General features: G+C 48.7%; 1 protein-coding gene across 1 annotated transcript in view; it reads right to left on the bottom strand.

Moving 5' to 3' along the window:
• C5PHXorf65 (chromosome 5p CXorf65 homolog) overlaps positions 1–26822 on the bottom strand; it is a 310330-nt gene that overhangs the window by 228180 nt on the left and 55328 nt on the right. The window contains exon 3 of the mRNA XM_069612252.1: positions 19350–19484. Coding sequence (XP_069468353.1) covers positions 19350–19484 — 135 coding nt within the window. The remainder of the gene's footprint in view (positions 1–19349; positions 19485–26822) is intronic.

The following is a 26822-nucleotide window of genomic DNA, read 5'->3' on the forward strand; positions in this document are numbered from 1 at the left end:
TGTGTTGCAGGATGTTCCCTATGTTCTGGAGTCCTGTGCCCTGTGTAACCTTTTGGGGCTTACTTATGCTGTACTGAAACAATAAAAGAAGCTTTCCTTTTGTACTGGCGACTTCTGGTCAACTGTGAAAAGGACCCTTTCACAACAGTGGGGGCAAGGAATATTCAGACACAGCCTGAGCAAGGAGAGTGAACAGCAGGGGAATGGACAGTACTGGGGGAGGGAAAATGGGTCCTGTGGGAAACCTGAGGGTATCCTCACAACTAATCCCCCTGGATCCTCTTCTCAGGTGGCCAGGGAAAGGCCTTCGCTTTTTGATCCAGACCCTCGGGGTGGAGAAGTGAGGGAGGATCACCATGGTGGAGGGTCATTGGGGATTGGGAAGCGGGTAGCCACAGGTGAGACATGCCATCCTCCTAACCCTCACCCTGGCCTTTATGGGCTACCATAAAACATCTCCTCTCATTTTCCCTCATCCAACCTACTACAGTACTGGAATGAGGAAGAGGCGACTAGGATAAGTAAACACTAGTAACACATTTCACCACTCTAGTACTGAGATGAGGACGAGGTATGCAGAGTATTTTAAAGGTCAGTCATGTCTCAAGTTCTTCTCTAATTGCAGCCAGGCAATTACAATTGGGAACCTGTCAAATGGTTGCAGTTGTATCAGAAGGGAGAAGACCAGCAGAAGACAGACCAGCAGGGAATCCTGTATGCGAGAAGGCAGCCATGGTGGATCCTGCAGGAGAGCCAGGTTGCTGGCGGACGACCCCAAGGAACTGTGCAGCCCAGGGCCAGGTGGGCTGCAAGAAAACCACAGGTGTGGGGGCCTGCGTGGTCGGAGTTACGCAGCCAGAGCTGCAAGCAAGGAAAAGGAAGCAAAGTAGCCACCAGAGTCGGCGTAGAGGAAGCAGAGCTGCCAGCTGGAGCTGAAGGGAATGCAGAGTGCAAGTGGGGCTCGCGATTGAAGGAAAGCCAGTAGGCGTAGCCGAAACTGAACAGCACAGCTGCCTGGAGGGAACGCCAGGGACCGGTGAGTGAAGGGGGAAAGTCACTCAAACTGCAGCGCTCCTGGGGGCTGTGGAGAAGCGAGACGAATGTTCAATGAATAAAACACCATGTGCATAATGAAACAAACAAGAAGCCACGGCAAAGCAAATTATCACCAATATTGAAAACCGAACTGAATGAAACCTTTATGAGCAAAGCTATGAGCTGATGACAAATGAATATGAAATTCAGATATTGGCCCTCGTTACAACTCAGGCGTTAAGGGTTTAACGGTGCCGTCGGCGCGTTAACCCTTAACGCCTGATTACAAGTGTCCCTTTGCGGGTTGGTGTTTAACGCCTGCTTCTATCCAACCCGCAAAGGGACTTTGGAGCTAATTACGGCACCATAATTTATGGTGCCGTAATTAGCGCCTTCCCCATTCCCTTTATGCCCCATTCCAAGGTGAGTGGGGCGGTAAATCCCCATTTCCCATTTACCTTTCCCCATTCCCATTTTTGCCCCATACGGTGGCGTAATTAGCACCATGGTCCCTTAGCGTTATGGATTTTAACGCCTGCAAAAAGCAGGCGTTAAACTCACCTTGGCGCAAAGGGACCTCGGAATCAGGCGTTAAGGGTCAATGCCGTTTACGGCGCCGTTAACCCCTTAACGCCTGACTCGTAATGAGGCCCATTGTCTTTTTGAAAGCAAAGTATGAGGCAAGGGAGCAAGTGTGGAATATTGCGAGAGAGCATGGCAGAGAGGTGGTGAAGGAATACAACCACCACAAAGTGGACTTCATGCATGAATACAGTGTGGTAAGGCCAATGCCTGGCAAAGGATATGTGACACATTGTGGCAAAACCAAGAGGCTGACAAGCAGAATCCAAGTGAGATTGAACATTCACTCAGGGGCAGATACAGAAGAACCTGTGTGGGCAAGAGAGCCTAGGGTTCCTGGTTGCACGACCTTTAATGGGTGGACCGTGTGGTATGACAACTGCTCCTAGACCAGGGAACCCTCAATTGTGAAAGCCAAAGACATTGTTGAAGTAAACTAAGAAGGAGTAATCTGATTGAACTGTTAATCCAATCCAGAAGGAGTGTCCAGTGGATCTGGAGTTGTTTTGAACATTGAGAAACTGAGACTAAGTATAAATTGGAAAGCTGAAGTCTTGGAGAAGGGACACCTGAGACTTAATGAACTGTAGTGCTGTTTTGAGTACGTAAACCTCAAGACCCTATTCTTTGGAACTGTGTTGCTTTGATCTTGGGGAAGGGAACCCCAAGCATTTGTGGAACTGTCTTGAACTTGGGGAAAGGAAGCTGAAAAGAAATCTAGGAGCTGGAAGAAGCTCAGAACTTTATTTCAATCACCATTTCTTTTCTTTAAGTGTCAGGGAAGGGACGACAGACAGGACACAGAGTTCTAGGAACAGAAGACTGAGGAACACAGAGATGCAGGAAAGAAGCTCATAACAAAGGGCTCACCAGAAAGATGTTGAGCGCTGCATTCTCTGCCAAGGCTCTGTGATGAATACAATGGTGTCATCACATCTTTCCCAGCGGCAACCTCTACCCATGTGGCAGGTAACAGCAGCCACTATCTCATCATGACCATGGGGAAGACTATATGAGGGAGGATAGCATGCGGAGAGGCAGCCCTGGGGGAGGGGGATACCATGACATCATTGAATGAGTCATGGTATCCCCCTTCTTCTTTTGGGGATACCCCCGACATTCCCCATGCCTTGATAGCAGGTTGTCACACCTCCCCCATCCACTTACGAAGGATAATGAAAACACCTTGCCAAACTCCACAAATAAGGGGCAGAATGGGGGCAGAATGGGGATCGGGAGGCCCTTGATTCTGGCACCCACAAATGGGCAATTACTGGGTCTGCCGAGCTCGGCATGACCCGGTTCTTGTCCATTAGCGGGTGCCGGAATAAATGCAACTCCGGCGGCAACCATGCCGTTTTTAACGGCACTGCTACCGCCAGAGTTTTAATGAGGCCAAATGTCTGTAAATATGTTCAATATAATATATGCCAAACTTATGTTTTCTATTGTTGACTGTGGCGCATTACCTGTTTTCCAGTGCCCAGATACCCACGGGTTTGGCCCGCTCTATAAATGTTAAATAAATAAATAAAATAAATGTTGAACAATGGCTGTAACCAAGACTTGAACAAAATAAAACAAAATTAAACAGTTTGCTTGGGAGGTAATTATTTAGTGGCTGCAGTGACTTGTCAATTGAGAACTATGGGCGTATGCAGCTTATATTAAACTATATACCTATGGGTCCCTGTCTGCCCAAATGAGCAAGTGGAGACCCTGTCATGGGAACTCTGCCTGTGCTGGGGAGCTGCCAAATCAGGGTGCATGTTGTGACGAATCTGAGGATGCCGTCCCTTCTCCCCTAGGGGGAGACCTTTCCCATGGGGCGAGGGTGGTGTGTCCACAGTTTAATAGTCCCCCTGGGGGTGGTGCATCAGGGAGGATCACATGGGAGAGGAAGCCCCTTGTGGAATTAGGGATGATCCTGTTCAGAGAACATGGTATGCCCTTGCATTAGTGCACCTAAACCCTTCTCCAATATCCAGTCCTCGCCTTCCTTCTTTTGATAAAGCCAATGGGCCTCATTACGAGGTTGCCGGTCTAAATACAACGGTACCGATAAGCTTGCTGGTACCGTTGTATCCGGACTGGCAAACTCTGAGTTGTGCTTGTGGGTGCCTTTCATTCTGCCAGGCCTGGCCTGGCGGAATGAAAGGCACCCGCAAGCACAGAAAGCCTGTAGCACCGGCACGGTAATGAACCGTGCCGGTGCTACAGGCATCCCCATTCCCATTCAGCCCTATAGGGCTGAATGGGAATCTACCGGCACTGGCCTCCGCGAAAAGGCAATTACCAGGTCCGGCGGGCCCAGATAACCACGGTAATAGCCCATTCGCGGGTGCCAGATTTTCTTGCCTGTTTGGAGGTAGCCTTGCCGGTTTTACCGGCAAGGCTACCTCCAACCTCATAATGAGGCCTAATATCTGTTATTGCCAAGTTACTCCACCTAATATATTTAACAAGATTCAAACCTTAGAAAATGCAAAGTATATTACATCTGACTCTATGGTATGTACTGGGAAGAAGAAGACGACCAGCACGTATATGAGGAACTGAACCACAGCAAAGAAGTATATTGCGAGTATGGGACCTCCATCCAAAATGAGATAGTCCACGTGGGCTGTTGTTTGGCAGGAGAGTAAACCAAGCAACTAGACTTGGCAGGAGAGAGAACCCAGCAACTGGGCTTGGTTGGCAGAGAGAGAATCAAGCAACTGGACGTGACAGGAGAAAGAACCAAGCAACTGGGCTTGGCAGGAGAGTGAACCAAGCAAATACACTTGGCAGGAGAGAGAACCAAGCAACTGGGCTTGACAGGAGAGAGAACCAAGCAAATCGCTTGGCAGGAGAAAGAACCAAGCAACTGGGCGTGGCAGGAGAGAGAACCAAGCAACTGGGCTTGACAGGAGAGAGATCCAAGCAACTGGGCTTGGCAGGAGAGAAAACCAAGCAACTGGGTGTGGCAGGAGAGAGAACCAAGCAACTGGGTGTGGCAGGAGAGAGAACCAAGCTGGTTTGAATATTACAAGTATAGGACGGGCACTCAAACAAAACGTTTATGAAAAGATATCTGCTTAGCAGGAGAGTGAACCAAGCAGTTATATTGTGATTCTGGGGATCATACCCAAAAGAGGGACAGTCCATGAGAGGACATTTGTTTGGCAACAAAGAAACCAAGACATTCGGAATAGTGTGATTCTGGTACCTGCACCCAAAATAAGTGACAAATAGATTGTGTAAACGGATCCCACGCTTGTCTCAAAAGGAGTGTGCCAAGTTGCTGGGATAAATAAGAGAAGCTTAAGGAGTATATTCCTGTGAAGATGCCTATTGATATTTGGTTAAGCAAGAACAGGCCTGAGAGGCCCCAAAAGGGAGCGAGAACCCATAAGCAGGATTCTAGCGGAAAGGACTACTAGCCTAACCTTGGAATCCTACAGTCTTGACCATTGCTTTATATTTGCCACTTGGGATCGCCCAAGAGACTGGGAATTCCTCTGCTGGTTGGACTACGCAGAATACCTTATCTTAGGACGAGATCATCCTTGCACACTTGGCTTAGATTATTAGTCTGAGGGACAGAAGTAGGCATTTTGGGACACAACAGTGACAGACTTTATAATTTGGACATTCTGACACTTTCCTTAGTTTACTTAGAGACAAGGGGCCTCATTACGACCCTGGCGGTAAGGGGTTAACGCCAGCGTTAGCTGCGCCGACCCCTTACCGCCAATTACGAGGTCCCCTAGCGCCATGGTGCTTTTAACACCTGCTTTTAGCAGGTGTTAAAATCCATGGCGCTAAGGGACCATGGAGTTAATTACGCCACCGTAATTTACGGTGGCGTAATTAACGCCTTCCCCACTCCCATTATGCCCTATGGGGCAAAAATGGGAATGGGGAAGGGTAAATGGGGATTGGGGACTTACCGCCCCGCCTAGGTCGGAATGGGGCGGTAAGTCCGCCAACCACCATGGCGTAAACGTAGTTTACGCCATGGTGGTAAAGTCACGGCCCAGGCGGTAACTTACCGCCTGGGTCGTAATGAGGCCCAAGGAAACCCCTCTTAGTTTTCGGGACAGAGAGCCATTTCTCCACCCCTTTTTCGTATAATAAATGTTTCTACTCAAAAACATGCCACCATTGTGTCTGAGCCTCACATCTGCACTCTCACAAGGTATAGAACTCAGGTGGGCATTAATACTGCTATACGCCTCCCGTTAAAGGTAAAGATTAGTGCCTAGAAACACCACAAAGACAAGCCCAAATACCCTAGCTTGTGGAAGCTTCCCCTAAATGTTGCTGAGGTGCCTTACACCCGCGGTGGTGAAAATGTCAGGGAAAATATGATATGATAGGTTATTTATAACATGCTTAAAACCCAGAGTTTTCTAAGCATGGACCCGGGGATCGAACCTGTGTTGCTCCAAGTCGTCTTGCTTCCAAGGTGAGCATGTTGCCCCTGAGCTATCCTCCCGAGACATGAGCTATCCTCCCGAGACAATACCTCCTGGAAGCTTGTTGCCCCTGGATGTTCTCATGTGATCTTGCTCATGGCACCGGCGACAGTTGAAAAGACCCACAGAGAGGAAAGAACATGGTCCTTCTCCTGCACGGGTCAGAAGCTGTGGTGCCCACCATGCAGGTGTCCCATTGGCAGAGGGAGGAGGATCCTGAAGAGAGTTGTTCTGTTATAGGAGGAACCTGGCAAGATCCAGAGAACAAGGCCAACACCTGAGTGGCAGATGGAGGTTTCACACAGAACTGGCGACCATACACGAGGACGAGGAACATACCACTGCCAGAGACCAGGGGAATGCTGGTGGGTTGGGGGGGGGGTCTATGTGAAGAATATTACTTATTTTAAAGCACAAAACATGTTTAGATGCCTTTTATTAAACTGCTAAAACTGTTTTTCTGCAACACATTAGAAGCAGCATATTTTTGATTAATCCAAATGGATTCTAGTTTGATCATATGTATCACAACAAATTGAACATTTTATATTAGATTAGGCAAGAGGCCAGGTTAAAAGGATGACAGTGTGTAGCCATGTATTATAAGGAATTAAATACCCCATACTGTATGTAAAAAGGATATCGGAAGACAGACTTCCGTGGCCTTATAAAGGAACTCTGCCTTCGGCTCGCATTCCTATTTGGTCACAGACTTCCTCAGTCACTTATGTGAGGAGTTAGGAATAAGACTCAGACACAAGGGGTTCATGGTTTTGATCAACGACTTTTATTAAAATAAAAGGGGGTTGGAAAATTCCTCTCTGTCCCTCCCTCCTCTACGAGGTGTTTCCCTACCTAAAACCAAAACTAAGGTTCTGTCAATGTCAGATTGTCCTAAGCAAAACCGTCTTGTGTCCAAAGTACTATTTTGGCCCTCAACCCCTAAAGATTAACTATATGGTGAAAAGGGGAAATGTCTTTGGCCTTTAGTAGTGTACCAATGTTCAAAAAGGAAATGTGTAACACCAACACAAAAGTTCCAGAAGGATAGGGTTCCTTGTGTGTAGAATCCTACGGATCCCTCATTAAAACCCTGCCTAAAGTCTCGTCCCAGGTGACCAGGGAACGGCAGACACTTCCTGATCCTGAATGTGGGGGAGGTGTACTACGGGAGGATCACCTCGGAGTAGACAAGGTCCAGGGTGGTGAGGAGATTCCATAGGATGAGACACAGTATTTGTCCTTTGACAAGGAAAATCTTTCTAGGTTATCTAAACAGGTAATGGAGCATTGTCATTGTAATGTCCCTAACCTATATATAAAACCTGTGGTTCTGGGCACAAGTATCCTAAAATTGGAACAGGTCTTACCTATAGAAAGATCCTTCCAAGTAATCCAGGATAAACAACTTCCTGAAACCCAAAAGCAGAATGGAAAGAAACTTAAACATATTGCCTTGACTGAGTACTGGGATGAGGAAGAGGGCTAAAGAGTCATGCTATGGCAGTAGTCAGGCAATTAAGCCTAACAGCCCACACACCACGGGTAAAGGCAATGAGAGGGGGCTGGTACTGTGGCTGGAGTGAGCGCTGTAGTATCAGATGCAGAAAGAAGAAGACACAGTGCTGGCAAATCAGGTGGAAGTATAATAACCGGAAGAACACCGGAACATGGATGCAGCAGATTTCACCTGCTTGATCTAAGAGGGTCCTGGTTTCCCAAACTCTGAAGTACAGAGGCTGCACAGCGGAAGACCTGCAGGGAGGCTGTCTTTCCCATGTGAGCCTGATTGCCATGATTACTGTGCAGGAGCCGTGTTGGAGAACGAAGCGAGGAGCTGTAGGTGAGTGGCTGGTCTCAGGAGCGAGTGGGGCTCCAAAAGAGAGTGGCTGGACCCAAGACACCTTCAGCGAGGAAGGGCGCGGGTTCTTGAGAAGCCGGAAGCAGCAGAAGTCGTGCCCGAAGTCGAAGAAGCCGGGCAATCCACAGATCAAGGATCACAAAAGCTGGTGAGTCAAACCTGGCATTCTGATTCCTCATTGCCGGCAACAGTATCCAGTTCCAATATTCACTAGCGTATAAATTAAAGCAAGCTGAAATGTTTGTTGAAGTCTTTAAACAAAGGGACAATGGGAAAGTTGCACTCGCGTGTGAATGAGTAATTCATGTTTCACTCGTGTGAAGAGCAAATGTTACAAAGACTATTTGTAAACTCTTAAAGCACATAAACCTTATGAAGACAAGGTCCAGTGTCTTCCATTACACGAAATAACATTGCAAAAGGCATTGTTGAACAACTAACCTTTGTAAAACCTATTAAGAAGTGATTGCATGTACCTAATTTCGATTTCAAAAGGAACAATTAAACTGAATCATTTAATCCCACAAACAATCACAACTTGTGTCAAGTGGTTAAACATTGTATCAATGCATAGGTGGCTGAAGAGAAAGAGCAATCATTGCCAAAGCTAAGAGTCTTTCCCTATTTGACACTGGAACAACTTTTCTGAGAGCCAGAAAGCAATTGCATCTATACTGTGGGGCCAATAGAAGTCCAATCTTGCTTAAGAGAAGAATGTGCAAGCACCACCATAAAACAAGAGAGTGGCACCAAGGTTTTGGGATCATTGTTGGCTAACAGTTGGCAGAGAAAGTGAATGCAAACTTGAAGTTGACACAAACTATATTGCCAAAGGCTGTGAGAGAGAAGTAGGTCATAAAGGCAAACTTGGGTTGGGTATGGTGTCGGGAGGATAGCTCAGGGGCAACGTGCTTGCCTTGGAAGTAAGACGACATGGAGCAACACAGGTTCGATCCCCGGGTCCGTGCTTAGAAACCACTGTGTATTAAGCGCCTTATGAATAACCTATCATATCATGTGGCAGACTACAAGGGAGGCAAAGAGGCTGCCCCTTTTGAAAAGAGTCATTAATAGGAAGAGTGCCTTGCCTGTGTGAAGGTGTTGAAGTACCGTGAAGGGAGTCTTGTCAAAGTCTGTCTTGAGTCTTAATATTACTGAATCAGTGGTGGTGTATCTAATTGTCAGTGGATGCAAATTTTCAGTGACCCAAGTGAAGTGGAATGCTATGAGTCAAAGGGGAAGGTCCTCATGGTAAACTATATCAGAGGTAAAGTCGTTGAAGGGGAAGTAGTAGCAGCACTGTGAAGTCATCCTGACAAATATACCTATTGTGAAGTCTAATACTGAAGGTGGGGTTATATCCTAATTTGAACACAAGAAAAAATACTGTTAAACAAGAATCATGTTCCATTAATCGTCTATAAATTGTATATCTTTTGAACTGTATCAAGTCTGAAAAAGCATTGTGAATGGGAATAACATTGATGCTTTTCTGAGGATGTGGAAAGTCTGTATTTCTTCAGGAAGAAGAACTCTTCTGTGGGAACTTAGGGTGCAAAACATTCCCTTGCCATCGGAATTTCAAGATCTGAATTAAGACGTTGCTACCTATGTGGATTTCCTTCTTTTTCTTTTGATGAACAGTGGAGCTGAACTAACCTTGAATCCTGGGGACGGGAGTTCACTCAGGTTACTAAAAAGGTTCATAAGAAACTGTAACCATCTTTGTTTATGTTTATTGAATTGCCATATATTTTCTTTGTATTGTATGTTTACGTGTGAGGGACAGATATCCTACGTTAGCGTGTTTCTCCTTAGTTTTGTTAGACAGGGAAATCCTCAGAAGAGTAGGGATAGTGAAGCATGCATTTATTATTATTTTAATCTTAATAAAATGGTATGTTTTGAACAATCATCAAACAGTTGTCCGCCTCACATTACTGACCCCTCACACTTGTTCCAGAGGGTGATTCCCTTCCCCTGAATTTCTCTTCACTCTGTTTTATATTCAAGAATATCAGTTCCTTAAGTTCCTCCTGATCAACAACACAATTGCTACACAACATGACTTGGCTGTGATTCGTAAATCTTGTTAGGATACCTGGTGTACTCTCCTCTTTAAAATGATCCCACAGCCTTTGGCTAGTCCTGATATAGCCTTAGCAGGATTTCCTTGTGTAATGTATATTACACACTGTTCAACTTGATGATTCCTGGTATGGCTTCCTTCCAGGACTTCCTTATATAAACACACTTGCAACTGCCTGTTATACTCTCCTGATAGGGCTTTCTTTTATGTACATACTTGTTACTTGTATTAGCCTGGTATACGCTCCTGCCAGGGCTTTTATTGTATGCATTCTTGCACTTCTTAATCTGCCTGGTATAGTCTCTCCTGCCAGGGCTGTTCTCATGTGTGCTCTGTGCACACTCACAAACTCGACAATTTCTTATACTGGTATACTATCCTGCCAGGGCTTCTCTCACAGGTGTACTGCATACATTCACAAACTTCACAGTCATTATGCTTATTCTTTTGGGATTTTCATAAGATATTTATGTACTCGTTCTTCCTTATGTATTTATTTAAGCTTATTTGTTTTTGACAGTGTTGCCTACACGACTCAGTGTCCCTGCTTCTCTTGGGTGCATTCACTGGTTCTTGTTGGTGTACATTGCTTCATCGGCTCCAAGCCTCAGGTAGCCTTATGGTGCTCTGCTGCCTCTCGCTGTTTCTGCTGACTTTCAGCTTCTCTGTGTCTCAAGGCTCCTGCTCGAATATTCTGTGTCTTCCCGGGTTTACGTGAAGTGGAGGTTGCTTCCTGGTACCAGTGTCATTCCTCCGGCCTGGATGATGGAACTGCTCACCAGTCCACCCCCAAACGCCGGTGGGAGCTGGATGCGCCTGGTGACGTCCTTTCTCTGCTTCTTCCATTCGGGTTCCCCCCTCAATCTACCTGTTGCTCTCCCAAATGCCAGACCACTTCTCTGCCCGCCTCTGAATCCTAAACTCCAATTTCCCTTCCCCAACCCAACTTGTACCTCAGGGGTGGTCAGCACTCCTCTGATGGCAACTCCTTCTCTTCTCTGTGTCGCAGAATGTTAGGCAGCATTACATCTTAAGTGGCATGTGTACAGGTGTTGTCCTGCTGGCATATAGACTAAATATGCTTCATGTATATGGTGTGTTTTTATCTATCACTGATTCAACCACCCAATGCGTAGCTTGGGGAGGTATTGAACGAGGGTTCCCCCAGAACCCCCCATTAGGGTGGGATTAGAGGAGGAATACAACATAGCCGTGCATACTTTACTCTCCTTGTCAAGGTCAAGGGTTTATTTATTTGGTGGATTGGGTTGGATATAGTCTTGAAGATTGGACGTGTAAGCCTTGGCAGGACATAAGTGCTCCTGAACTTAGCAGGCGGTACTGTTGCACACACCCTGAAGACCCTTGTCCAGTGGATGAGTCTCGTGTGGTACATACTGTTGGGTACACTCTGCTGTTTCAAATTCACACTACATCTCTCCTTCAATGATGAAAGCATTTAGGAGGAGTTCAGAAGCTGTTCCCCCGTGGACACCATGTTCATTCTTTCATTTTTTGTTTCTTCTCTTACTTGGTTTTATAGTTCTTTCTATGCAATGTTTCAGCCTAGACATTCATTAACACTTGCAATAGACTTAACAATAATAAACAGTACTATAAGACCATTAGGGCTGTTGGTACGGTGAACCATGAATTCCTCGCCGCGCTTGAAATTGATCTCTGTAGATTTGAAGGTACTCTTGGTTTTGAGGCAGTTCTTGTCCCTATTTTTACCAATGATCGCACTGGGCTTCACCATCGCCCCTGGTGCTGGGAAACAGCACAGGGCTTGGACGTATGAGCAATAGAGGATTGTGTGAGATAAGCAGACGGTTACTTGTAACCCAGGATGGGAAGAAGGCAGCATGTAGCCTCAAAGTTACTTCCGAGTCGGAGCAGCAGGTACGCAGAAAAAAGAAGACATGGACTGAATGGAACTTGCCACCGAGGCAGCTGAGAACATATTCCCAGGACAAGACATACCTAATCTAATTCTCTGTTGGTAAGGAGGCTACATGTCTGCCTGCAGCATGGCATCTTTGAGGGCAGTGCCTATGGTATTGTACAACGTGACTAAGTATACGTGTATGGGAACAGAAAGAGGGCTGGCAGTTAGACGTACTTTTGGCTATAATTTGGGCAACCTATAAGGTCATGTTTTGTCATCACATAAGTAGGGTATTTATTGAGTGCAGACGTAGCATCTGGGAGCAACGGAGCAGACATAATATTGGTAATTTGTTCTCATGAGCTTGAGCATAAGCACAGAACTAGTGACAGTGCAGGGACCATGAGCAGAGCCATGGCCATCCCCAGAGTTCAGAGAGAGCCTAATGCCAAGCCATTTATCTAGCACAAACTTGATGTGTTATTGCTACATAAATGGGTCAGTTCACAATGTTGATATGATATGATATTTTATTTATATCGCGCTCATACACAGGTGTTTCAGAGCGCGACCAGGGTGAGGGAGGAGAACAGGGAGAGAACAAACACAACGATCTTACTAGGCCCAATGACATTGAGAACGCACAAGTGCATGGGGAATGGAAAAGGGGGAAAGTGCATGGGAGGGGGGGAATTGGAAAGCGCAGAGCATAAGAGAGGACAAGTTAACAATAAGTAAATAAATAAATAAATAAATACGGTGATCCAAAAGAGTGATAGTGCAGCCTGTGAGGGCCAAGTGCAAGGTTAGTCAGATAAGGAGTATCTGATCAGTGCAGACAAAGAGTGGGGGGGGCTGTATGGGTACAGATACAGGCACCAGTGCAAGGGGTGGCCAGGTGGCAGTGCAGGTCATTTGAAAAGCTCACTCTGTGGAGCGCATTCTGCCTTTCTTTAAATTTCATGTTGACGCTTATCTTGTCGTACTTCCTGTTTGCCTTTTAGCTGCAGGGCGGACATCTCTATGCAAATTGTGACAATGGTGACCATCTACCATTGGAGACGGAGACGAATCACAGGAATACGTCCCTTCTCCCCAAAGGAGGGGGGGGCCTGTGAGGCTAGGGAGCTGAGCTCGCTCCACAACACCCTCCCTAGGGGCCTCACCAAGAAGGACCTCACCGGGAAGTGATGCGCTGTCATCCTCCATGGCCTATACCTCACGGCTCATCTCACTGAGCAGACCATTTTTGACTCCTGTTAACTGCCTCAATGTAGCACGTGCACTTATCCTATCAAAATTGGATTACTGCAACGTAATCCTTATGGCCACCTGGGCCACTAACCTCACTAAATTACTATTGCTCCAGAATAAAGGACTGAGAGCCACTCTAGGACTCCAGCGTGCATCCCACATCTCTACCACCAGAAGAGAGGCACACTGGCTACCAGTAAAAGTGCGGATGGAGTTCAAGACTCTCTCCCTCAAGCACAATGTATCTATAAAGTAGCACCCACCTACCTCAATGACAGACTTACCAGAAAACAAGGAGTCCTTAGATAAAACACCAGTATCTCATTGCTCACCCCTGCTTCAAAAGCAAAAGGACAGGTGGCTACAGCTTTGGGGTCACTGCACCCTCCCTTCGGAACTCCCTCCTGATCAACATCAGAAACAAGCAATCGTATCATGGATTCAAAGAACTTATTAAAAAAATTCAATATGTATGAATAGTCAAGTCTGTCTGTAACCATATTCTGCTACGTAACTAACTCTGTAGTCAAGTCTGTCTGTAACCATATTCTGCTACGTAACTAACTCTGTAGTCAAGTCTGTCTGTAACCATATTCTGCTACGTACCTAACCCTGTAGTAAGGTCTGTCTGTAACCATATTCTGCTACGTAACTATCTCTGTAGTCAAGTCTGTCTGTAACCATATTCTGCTACGTAACTAACTCTGTAATAAAGTCTGTCTGTAACCATATTCTGCTACGTAACTAACTCTGTAGTAAAGTCTGTCTGTAACCATATTCTGCTACGTAACTAACTCTGTAGTCAAGTCTGTCTGTAACCATATTCTGCTACGTAACTAACTCTGTAGTCAAGTCTGTCTGTAACCATATTCTGCTACGTAACTAACTCTGTAGTAAAGTCTGTCAGTAACCATATTCTGCTACGTAACTAACTCTGTAGTCAAGTCTGTCTGTAACCATATTCTGCTACGTAACTAACTCTGTAGTCAAGTCTGTCTGTAACCATATTCTGCTACGTAACTAACTCTGTAGTAAAGTCTGTCTGTAACCATATTCTGCTACGTAACTAACTCTGTAGTAAAGTCTGTCTGTAACCATATTCTGCTACGTAACTAACTCTGTAGTCAAGTCTGTCTGTAACCATATTCTGCTACGTAACTAACTCTGTGATACCTCTGGGTTTGGGCGTTGTATAAATGTTATAAATAAAATAAATAAACAAGGACTCCTGTTGCTATGAGGAACTCCCAAATTCGTTTATGGCCTACTTGGGAATATCAGCAAACATGAAGAAAATACAAGGTAAACACTGAGAAGAAGAAGATGGTAGCATTCGTTATTTCCAACTAGAAGATGTATATGACTCTTTAAATAGGGAATCCCATTTAAATGGGACAAAGAAGCTGAAGTCAAGGGAGACGCCGCAGGCAGCTGTGACAGAGAGACGCCTCAGGCATACGCAACACCTGAGAGAGGAGGAACATATAACACTGTCAAAGCCCGCAAGTTTGAAAGTTGCTGGGAAGCCTTGAGAGGAACACGGGATGCGGTGCGTCCAGAGAGAGCCGAGACGAGAGAAGGCAATTGTGGTGGCGTGACCACAGACACCCCGTGGTGGACTGAGGGTCCCTTAAGCTACACCAAAACAACTTGGCTCATACGACTGCCTACCAGAAGGTCACCTGAGGAGCTGATTAACTGTATTGAGAAAGGATACGGGTATTGTGACAAATCCTTGGATGTTGTCCCTTCTCCCATGGGGGAAAACACAATTCCAATGGCCAGGGCGGTGAGGTCACAGTCTAATAATCCCCTGGTGGCAGTGCACCGCCGGAGGATCACATGGGAGGGGAAAGCTCTCGTGTGATGAAGTATGACATCACAGGGAGAACGCGGTATGCAGATACCCCTTTAGAGACTCCCAAATCCTCATACGCAATCCCTTATGTGTTATTGCAGGACTGGAAAAACTTAATCCAGTGCCATGCACTGAGACGAGTGAGAGTAGGAAGCTCCCAAGTGAAGATCAGACTTCGGCTACTAAGTTAAAGAAGAGGCGCAGAGCATTAATGAGCATCGCGCAAGCTCCAAGAGCGCGGTCTAGTCAATTCGGACAATTAGGACTGCAGAGAAGTATAAAGATGGAAGAAGGACGTGAGAAGGGAAGACGTCCTCCTCGGAGTAACCGAGCAGTGCGCTGAATGACGAACCGAGTTGTCGGAAGCCGGTTGAAAGCCACAGAGAGAGAAGGCAGACTGGTACGAGAACTCTGAAGGAGGTCCTGAGTACTGGGAAGCGGGGCATTCCCCGACAGAAGAACAGTCTGGCAGGGCCACAGCAGACCCAGGGATGTGCAGCAGAGCCCTGCGGGTCTCACGAGTGCAACGAGGAGCTTGAAAGGAGTGTAAGCCCTCGCTGACTCAAGAACAAGGTACGCAAGTGGGCCTGGGACCCTGATAATGAAACATGCTCACATTTGGACGTGAACGGTAGTGCTTGGCAGGTTAATGTACCAAGTCTTCCAAGAAGCAGAATCACAGAAAGCAGGTGATTCGGGGACACACCCAAAGAGAAACTGCTGAACTCAATAGCTCTAAGATTTGAGAGAAGGCAGATTGTGTGAACGTTAATCCCACTGGACACTGTACCTGGCAGGATAGTATAACAGGCTTACTGTGAGTGCAAGCATATGAAGGGCAAAGCACACAGTACCCTTGAGATTGATGCTGAGAAGAAGAAACCTGAGAAAGCGAGTCTGGGAATCGCACCCATGTGAAGAGGAAACCCATCTTCATGGACCCAGTACCTGGAAGAATAGTATACCAGGGATGCTGGGAAGGCAAACAAATGAAAGAGGAAAGACACCACTGTACCCTTCAGAAGAAAGTGTTAATAATAAATATCCCGATACCGAGCCTGGAGGACAAAAGGATGCCAGGGGGTTAGGGAGAGACTGGAATGAAACAAGGGGAGGAGAAGCATACCCCTTGAGTTGCGTGTAGTAGAGGAACTTGGCTGAGGAAAAGACCATGGAGAAGCCCAGAAGAAGGGAAACAAATACCTTTGGGCTCAACGTTGAACATTGTGGAAAGCCAGGGAAATAGGAAGCCTCTCTTGGTGTTATAAGAAGCTGGCATCCTGTCGGACCAAGGTTGTCCATTGGTTACGGAAGTTGTTATGTGCAGCCTTTTGGGCACTTTACCTTGTGAATGAAGCAGAACTGGTGAAGCCATTGAGAAGAAGCAGAACCACTTGCACCTTAGTTTGAGTTATGTGTGAGGGCCAGATGTAGGGTGTTTGACACGACAGTGGACTTATTTTGGTTGACATCCTGACTGACCTATTTGATTCATTTGAGGCAGGGAAACCCCCTATTAGTTTTAGTGGCAGATAGACTTTTTCCCAACCCTTATTCCTTTAATAAAGGTTTGTAGCAGTCAACCTGCCACCACTGTCTCAGTCTCTTACTTCTACACCCCGAAAGTATTGAGACGCCAAAGTGAAGCGAGACAACGAGAGAACGAAAAAACACTTAGAGCAGACCTAGACACCAATGACCTTACCCCAGGCAAACGGATGTAGCAGGTAAAATGGGAGATCCAGGAGGCCTCATTATGGGACCATTCACACTCGTCCCAGTAATATAAATGAAGGAGTAAGGAAATGGAATGATGACGAGAAAAGAAGTCTGAGTACAATTAATATTGGAAAAGATACTACAATCAAGATACAACTGCCTGAGGAAAAAACTAGAGCATCTAATGAGAGAAATATGAACGCAATAGAGAGTGTGAGACACTTAAGGAGTGAGAGAAACACTCCTGGTGAAAAGGACAACCACGAATATCTACCCAAGGCCGGAGAAGCTAAAGGGATAGAATATTATAATATAAGGGAAAGAGAAAGAGATTTATAGAGAGAGAAACTCAGTGACTGCGAATCAATTCCCTGGGAAGATTGGAACGTCACCCTATATGAGCCAAGTAATTATTCAAGACACAAGAAACCAAATTCCAGTAAAGGAGTAAAGGAAATACAGCCTGATAAGAGGAGTCACCAGGGGCTACTTACAAATAGTGCACTTACAGTGAAGCAAGAAGAAGGAACTTGCCAGAAGCAAGCGCCAGGAGAAGGGAGCCGTTCTACTGTCTTTAGTTGTTGGAATAGTGGTAGGGTCAGTTAGGTTTAGTTTGGATGGTGGACATTTTTCTTATGGACATTCACTGACGACTGACGAGCACGTTAGTTAGTTTGATAGGTAGGGAACACCCCATAGAAATAGTGGCAGGTGGGCATTTTGATTATTCTTTAATAAAACCTAAAGTGACATGGCCACAAAGAGTCAGGGTCCTGCTTCTGTTCCACCACAGGACTGTCAATGCAGTGGCCAAAGGGCTGGGGCACAGCCCAATCCTTATGGAAGCTGGGCCCACAGAAGGTATATAGGGAATTCCAAGGCAAGCCCAATCGGCGCAAAATACTAAGGCAGGGGGTAGTCGCAGGAGCAATTGTACCCACAACCGCCCCACAAACGGTGATGGCCAACAACAAGAGAGGATGCTGAAGAGCTCTGGAAAATGCCCCTTACCATTAGGTGGACCCCCCTTAGGCAGCCATTCCAGTCCCATAGGCAGAGCCAAACCTGCTATGTAATGTATAGAGTGTTCCCTTTTAACCAACAAAACTTGCAAAACTTGCAAAACTTCCAAAACTCTGCTGCTGAGGAACACGTTTTCCATTATGAGGCCTACTCGCATGGAGCACAGAAGACCCATAGTTACAAAATTGCAAGCGAACAAAGTGTGATGAAGCCCCCTGACTGTGAGCAGGGGACAGTGACATTCCAACTTTAGAGGTCCCCTTTAGGGACCTTAAATTACACTGGAACTAGAGAGTGCCAAAGAAGGAGTCTACATAGCCTGGAGAGAGCTCCCTCCAGCCAGAGCCAAACCAGCATCGAGGAAAACAACTCCTTTCTTTACAAGGGAATGGAGTCACATTAGTGAAACTACCCAGGCTATTGGTTTGATATTGGTTTGATATATATAAATCCCACTAGCACCATTGCCAGAAGACGTCTACAAGAAAAACGTGGATTACCCGATCCCCACAAATACACTGCTGCAACTCCTGAATAGTGTCAAAGGAAAGTACCAACCGCGCCTCTCATGCAAGAGCAAAAGTAAATAGACATTGTTCTGCGGCTCCAGCAGGTGCCACGGGAGATGCAGTGTTTCAATTCAGCTGTAACAAACACCTAGACAAACAGAATCTTCCCCAAGCTTACCAGGGGGTTTCTGACTGAAATCTAACGTGCTCTGCCAGCAGGCAGACGCGGAGGTAAGCAGGCAATGGGGAAAGGGCTTCAGGGCGAGGGAGCGGAGACCACGAGACCACGTGCATATCCAGTGCAAGTCTAGAATGTTAATGGTGGCTGGCCCTGATATAACCCCAGGCTAGCTCTCTTGCAGACCACATGACCCTGAGCACATGGCCCAACCACAGAGCAGCTCAGCCCACACAATACAGGAGCAACTATTGTTCCCAAGCACCAGCCAGCAGAAGTAGAGATCAGCCCAGTCAGTCAGTGTCAAGTGTTGGGACAGCTGGCAGGAGGGGAGCAGCGGACACTGGGAGACCACTACCCTGAGGACTTTGTGCCAGGAGTGACCAGCAGGGAGGAGATGCTGTTGTGTCATAACGAGGCCCCAGCATGGTGTAGAGAGGAGAGAGGGATTGAGTTGAGGAATAGCTTGTCATGCTGGAGGGAGTAACAGTTGCACTGAGCAGGAGGGTGGTCATGGCTTGTTAGAGAGAGAAGAATTGCTTGGAAGCAGAGGCAGAGGGGTATCACATTGGAGAGGAAAGTGATGTGTACCATCTTGGCTTTAAAGGAAGTCATCCAGACATGTTTTTAGTTTTGTGTGAACCATATACTTGTGTCAGCCTCTTTGTCGACCTGTGAAAGACTCACTGTGTACATGTACTTCTGATAGGTAGGACCGCCTCATGTGCTTCACTGGATTGGTGGCTACTGGATCCAGCGCGCGCCTAGAGGCACTTTTAGGATTATGGCTCTGTCTAAGGTCATGATAATAAATGTGTGCTTTGCTTTATGTAGCCACTCGCAGACACTGCATGACATATCTGACTCTTCACAAAGCCTGTGCCAGTTAGTACCTGCATCACCACGGAGCACCCTGCAGATGTAGTAACTCTCTTGCGGCAGGAGGAGTTTTGTGGCGCTGTCAAATGGCAACTTGACCAAGAAGAGAAGCTTCAAACTTCCGTTTACGTCACACAAGTCAACAGTGTCTGCCAAAAAGCAAAAGCAGCAGCAGTCATCAACAAACACGAAAACAGTCAAATACAAAGACATTCTGCCGCTTTACACAATGGCCGACATTTTAAAATAACTTAATAAAAAGGAAAACAAGTCTGGGCACTGCTTTAGCTGCAATCGGAAGAAATCTGCATTGTTAAGTGTTCTTTTAATCTTTCTTTATGTCCCTTGCACTGTTTAGCCAAAAACAGCTTGAATGGAAGGGCATTTAGTAGCACCACCCAAGTAATAATTAAGAAACAGGAAGTGCCTGGTTTTAGGGCCACTTTTGCCCTGGTACAGTACAGTAAAAATGACACAAACCGCAAAGGAATGAAGTTCACCTCTCAGTGGCTAGTGTAATGTCCCATTGTAGCATGGCGCATGCGCGAGCCTCGGTTGGGCCCGCGGATGCGCAGTTGAATAAACGGCGTCCGTGCGGGCAGTTGCCGCCGGGACGCGTAACAGGCAGCCTCGCGTCCCGTGCCTCTCTGTGTGAGTGCGTGTGTGCATGCATGCGTGTGGGCCGCCCGAGGCACGGGTGGCCACGTAACAACTGGCGACGAGGCGGGACGCCACCGGAGCGTTTGCTCGATGCACACAGCATGTGGACCATCAGCAACGTTACGACGTGGTGAGTCACGGACCCGGCGGGACCATTCCGTTGATGTTCTAGCAGCTGGTATACAGCAGTAGCGGCCTGAAAAGGTGCTTGTGCGCTGCTTCTACCACCTCATAAACAATTTTTGGGAACTTTTGACTGTCTTCGACTCTTCGACACCCAGAGGACGGCCCACTTCTGACAGGCACTAAGCGCCAGAAAGGGAGCAAGGACACACTGTTTGCCACCGGACAGTAATTGGAGGTACGTGCACTGCCCACCCAAGTCAGGTTTGCGGCCTCTAAGCCACAAGGAGGTGCCTGTGTGACCTGTAAACATGGCAGGAAGCGACGGAGAGGCGGAAGCTGCGGCAGTGGTGGTGAAAACACAACAGGGGTCTTTACTGCCGATGCAAGAGTTTGATGTGTCAGGTCCCCCTTCGAAAATTGGGCCCTAGATAGCTGCTGTGGATGAAAAAACTTGATATGTACTTTACAGCGACAGGGATAACCGATGATGATGCGAAGAGGGCCACCCTGTTGTTCGGCGGGTTTGGAGGTCATACGCATATATGAGTCCCTTAACCTGCAGGTAGTCACCTATGCTGCAGTCAAGACTGCTTTGGAACACTACTTTATACCGCTCTCCAATGTGGATTACGAGAGATTTCTCTTCTGTGGGGAGAAACAGCGGGAAGAGGAGTCACTTGATCAGTTTGTGCTCGACTGCGATTGATGGCCACCACTTGTCGATGGGACAATGATGAATCTATGATAAGGAATCAAGTACTCCAAGGATGTACATCTGGCAAGTTACGGAGGCAAGTGTTGAGGGAACCGGGCTGGAACCTGCAGTAAATCCTGGACAGTGGCAGAACGTACGAACTGGTAGAGTCGAGAGGCGCTAAAATGGACGCAGCAGTGCGTCCGGGGACATCTAAGGATGCGTTTGCTGTCAGGAAACGGGCTACGTCGAAAGACAAGTGGGGGCAGAGAAAGCAAGAGACTCGCCCTCCAACGGGGTCTGACTCTATCTGCCAATACTGCGGATATGACTTGCCCCACTCCGAGGAGTGTCCGCCCAAGTCGAGGTCATGTGGCCGATGCAATGGACCCGGACACTATGCCCGGATGTGTCGCGCCCCTGCTCCGGTGTTGGTGCAGAGGGGCCCGGCCAGGGCACGGGGTGGTGGTTCGAGGAGGCAGAGGAGCATCACGGCCTTGGAGCAGGAAATGCAGAGACTGCAGTTAGCTGAAGAGGAAGAGGAAGAGGAGGAGGAGGAGGAAGAAGTTTTCTTCATCTTGAGCATCGCCTCAGGGGCAAGGAGTAAGAGGCAGCCCAAATGTGTTGTGGACATTCAGGGAGTGCCGACACAAGTACTCATCGACACAGGGGCCTCAGTCTGTGTGCTTGCCTCGGATCATTACCAGCGGATCCCGGAGCCTCCTGCGCTAGACGTTTCAACTGCAAAGATCTTCACGTTTGGCGGGGACACTCCGCTCCCTATCAGGGGCGTGTTCGTAGCGCCTGTGTCCAGGGGCAGGAAAACCATAAAGGCCCGATTCTTCGTCACAGATGTGAGTCCCCATTCTCTACTCAGCTGTGCGGCATCCGAAGCCCTGAGCCTGATTCACTTTGCAATGGAGGTCTATCAAGTGGACATTGAAACGCTGCTGGACAGGTTTGCAGGTATTTTTGAAGGGGTTGGGAAGCTGAAGGCACCCCCGGTGCATTTACACATTGACGACACGATCAGGCCTACGGCCCTCAAGCATAGTCGGATCCCATTTCATCTTCATGAAAAGGTGGAGGAGGAGCTTCGCTCGCTTGTCAGCATGGATATTATCGAGAGGGTGGAAGGGCCGAAGCCCTGGGTTTCACCCATAGTGGTCGCACCCAAGCCAAAACAGCCGGGGGCGGTGAGAATTTGTGTAGACATGCGCCTCCCTAATGCCGCAATTAAGAGGGAGAGACACCTAACGCCGACCCTCGATGACATCATAGGGGAGCTGCAGGGGGCGAAAGTCTTCTCGAAATTGGATCTACGAGCAGGCTATCACCAGCTGGAGCTCCACCCTGACTCTAGATTCATCACGACTTTCATGACACACGAAGGTCTTTACCAATTTAAGCGCCTGAGTTTTGGCATTTCATCAGCTGCCGAAGTATTCCAGAACACCATAAGAGGGGCGCTCGCAGGACTAAAAGGCGTTTTGAACATGAGTGATGACATTTTGGTATTCGCCGACTCGGAAGCAGAGCACATGAAGAGGCTCGAGAACATGCTGAAAAGGCTGAACGATCTGGGTCTTACCCTGCACCGTCAAAAGTGTGAATTCTTTAAAGACCGGATTGGGTTTTTCGGATTCATTTTTCACGCAGCGGGTGTGTCACCTGACCCGGCAAAGATCAGAGACATTCGTGAAGCAGCGGCACCATCGTCCCCCACAGAGGTAAGGAGCTTCCTGCGGATGGTGAATTACTGTGGGTGCTTCATCAAGGGTTTGGCTTCCTTGTCTGAGCCCCTAAGGGCATTGACCAGGAATGATGCCGTGTGGAAATGGGAAAGCAGAGAACAGGAGGCGTTCCAGGCCCTCAAGAATGCCCTGTCGGATGGGGACACTATGACGTACTTTAACCCTGCCGTGGAATCGGAGATTGTGGTCGATGCCAGTCCCGTGGGTGTTGGGGCAATACTCTTGCAGCCAGATGAAAGAGGGGACATGCGGCCCATCGCGTATGCGAGCAAGGCTCTCTCCAACACCGAGAGGTCGATATTCACAAATTGAGAGGGAGGCACTGGCCATCCTGTGGGGCTGTCACCATTTTCGCCTCTACATCCTGGGCAAGCCCGTGGTAGTGGTGACAGACCACAAGCCGCTGCTGCCCATCCTGGCGGGTGTGTCTTCGAAGCCACCACCCAGGATTGAGAGGTGGATGCTGGCCCTGATGGAGTATGGGGTTCGACTGATATATAGACCGGGCACCAACAACCCGGCGGACTATCTCTCACGTCACCCGAATTCGGAGAACATCGACAAGGACGGCGGTGTGTCGGACTGCCAAGGGCTGCTCTGTCATGTGATAGATGGGGCGCTACCAGTGGCGCTGACGAGGCTAGCTATTGCGACTGAGTCCTCCAAGGATGAGGTCTTCGGCATAATCAAAGCAGCAGTAAGGAGTGGAGACGTCAGCCGGAGGCCCAAAGGGATCTTCAGGTACTCTGGAGGTCAGGGATGAGCTCTCTATTTCGGATGGTGGACTGATCCGCAGAGGGCGGCAAACCGGGATCCCACAGGCCTTAAGGATGCGGGTGTTGGAGCTGACGCACATCGGGCATCAAGGGGTTGTCAAGACCAAAGCGAGGCTACGGCCCAAGGTGTGGTTTCCGGATTTGGAGGGGATGGTCGAGAGTTTCGTGAGAAGGTGCCTGGCATGTCAGGCGGTGACCCCAGGAGACAAAGCCCCGCCGATAAGCTCGATTGAGCAAAGTGAGAAGCCGTGGGGAACTGTCCACCTAGATTTCGGCTCGACTGGTCGTGGAATGTATTTCCTGGTGGCCGTGGATCAATGGTCTAGGTACCCGGAGGTGGATGTGGTGGAGTCGACGGCGACTGAGTTTACCACGAGAGCCCTGGACAAGATGTTCGCGACACATGGCTTTCCGGAAATACTTTGCTCTGATAATGGACCGCCATTTACCGGCAGCTAGTTTGCCCAATATCTCCGGGAAAGGGGGATACATCACCGCAAGGTATCCCCGCTATTGCCCCGCGCCAATGGAGAGGCCGAAAGGCTGATGCATACTTTAAACAAAGTACTCAGGATTTCCGCCAATGGGGGTGACGACCTTCCGACGAAGCTCGTGGAATTTTTGCAAGAGTATCGAACCACGCCCCACCAGTCCACAGGGGTTGCCCCTGCGGAGGCGCTGTTTGGGCGCTGCCCTCGGGGAATGATACCGGAAATTGAGGGGAGGAGTCCAGGTGTCATAGACAATGAGAAGGTTCGAGAAGAGCGTGCCACGCGCAATCAGAAGGAAAGCGAGAGACGAGGTCTGCAAGACAAGGAAGTGTGCGTGGGGGACTCCGTGCTCATTCGGAACCGACACCCTGGCGGCAAGCTATCTTTACCATATGAAATCCGCCCGTGGAAAGTCACCCATGTGAAAGGGACCATGGTGAGGGCGGCCTGTGAAAGCGGCACAGTCACCCGCAACAGATCCTTTTTCAAAAAAGTGGACACGGCAACAGAGACCGTGGGTCAGGAGGATGAGCCTAGCCAGGAGGCAGTCCCCGAGGGTCCGACTGATGATCCCATTAATGCTGTCGCCCCTTCTGGGGACAGGGCCCCTGGAACACCAACGGTCACTGCAAGGTATCCCATGCGCAGTGGCCGGAGACTGCCTGCTCATCTCAAGGACTATGTCCTGGACTCAGGAGACTGAGCCAAGATCGCAATGGACCGTCAACAATGACGGGTGAGATCCCGTTCATGTTTTACCAGTTATGTTTGGTGCTACACCATAATGTTATGCTGTTTTGTTGTTAAAAAAAATAAGGGATGTGATGTCCCAGTGTAGCATGGCGCATGCGCGAACCTCGGTTGGGCCCGCGCATGCGCAGTTGAATGAACGGCGTCCATGCGGGCAGTTGCCGACGGGACGCGTAACAGGCAGCCTCGCGTCCCGTGCCTCTCTGTGTGAGTGTGTGTGTGCATGCATGCGTGTGGGCCGCCCGAGGCACCGATGGCCACGTAACAGCTACTTCGGCAGTGGCACTACCGCTGACTAATGGGAGAAGTGGCCATTACTGCAATGTGTCACGTGGGAGTGATGTGACTCTGCCACGTGGCAATAAAAAGGGTATTCCCGCGCGGACAAATGAGTGCACGTCCAGAGCCCAAAAGGTGAACGGCGCGGGCGCTCGTGCATGTGTGTGCGTGTGCGTGCGTGCCATAACTTTATTCTCACTCAGGAAAGGGTGGTCCCAATCGCGTTTTCAAGGCAAAATAAGGGCAAGACTATGTGGGGGACCTCATACTATGCCCCTGCTGGATAATAAACCCATCCCTGCCCAATGACTTTACACATCTGGGTTGTGGGGGTACCTGTGCGCTCAGGTGGGGACCATGGACGCGGGCCAAGGCGACGCCCAGGCAGCGGTGGCAGGAAATGCACCAGCAGCAGTGGGAGCCATTGGGAGCAGACAAGGCCCCAGACAACAAGGATCTCCAGCACCAAAGCCAGAATTTGACACATCAGAAACACCATTGAGTCTGGCACCCAGATACAACCTATGGATTGAGCGGTTAGAAATGTACTTCAGGGCCACAAGTGAAGTGATTGATGAAGCAAGGATGTCGACCCTCATTTACGTAGCCGGCCCGGCAGTACACAAAATCTTCAAGACTCTAAAGCCTGTCGATGACTCCTATCAAGCGCCGAAAACATGTCTAACTGGCGGAGAGAAGGGAAACCACCCCACCATACACCATGGCTGGCGGAGAGAAGGGAAACCACCCCACCATACACCATGACTGGCGGAGAGAAGGGAAACCACCCCACCATACACCATGACTGGCGGAGAGAATGGAAACCCCCCCACCATACACCATGACTGGCGGAGAGAAGGGAAACCACCCCACCATACACCATGACTGGCGGAGAGAAGGGAAACCACCCCACCATGCGCCATGACTGGTGGAGAGAAGGCAAACAACCCCCACCATACACCATGACTGGCGGAGAGAAGAGTTACCACCCCCACCATACACCATGACTGGCAGAGAAAAGGGAAACCACCCCACCATACGCCATGACTGGCGGAGAGAAGGGAACCCACCCCACCATGTGCCATGACTGGCAGAGAGAAGGGAAACCACCCCACCATACGCCATGATTGGCAGAGAATGGAAACCACCCCACCATACACCATGACTGGCGGAGAGTAGGGAAACCACCCCACCATACACCATGACTGGCGGAGAGAAGGGAAACCACCCCACCATACACCATGACTGGTGGAGAAGGGAAATCACCCCAACATACACCATGTCTGGCGGAGAAGGGAAACCACACCACCATACACCATGACTGGCGGAGAGAAGGGAAACCACCCCACCATACACTGTGACTGGCGAAGAAAGGAAACCACCCTACCATACACCATGACTGGCAGAGAGAAGGGAAACCACCCCACCATACACCATGACTGGCGGAGAGAAGGGAAACCACCCCACTATACACCATGACTGGCAGAGAGAAAGGAAACCACCCCACCATACACCATGACTGGCAGAGTGAAGGGAAACCACCCCCACCATACACCATAAGTGGCGGAGAGAAGGGAAACCAACGTTCCATACGCCATGACTGGCGGAGAGAAGGAAAACTACCCCACCATACACCATGACTGGCAGAGAATGGAAACCACCCCACCATACACCATGACTGGCGGAGAGAAGGGAAACCACCCCACCATACACCATGACTGGCGGAGAGAAGAGAAACCACCCCACCTACACCATGACTGGCAGAGAGAAGGTAAACCACCTCACCATACATCGTGACTGGTGGAGAGAAGGGAAACCACCCCTACCATACACCATGACTGGCGGAGAGAAGGGAAACCACCCCACCATATACCATGACTGGCAGAGAGAAGGGAAACCACCCCCACCATACACCATGGCTGGCGGCGAGAAGGGAAACCACCCCACCATACACCAT

This window comes from Ambystoma mexicanum, chromosome 5p (genome assembly GCF_040938575.1).
Source record: "Ambystoma mexicanum isolate Mex_15411 chromosome 5p, UKY_AmexF1_1, whole genome shotgun sequence".
Lineage (NCBI taxonomy): Eukaryota > Metazoa > Chordata > Amphibia > Caudata > Ambystomatidae > Ambystoma > Ambystoma mexicanum.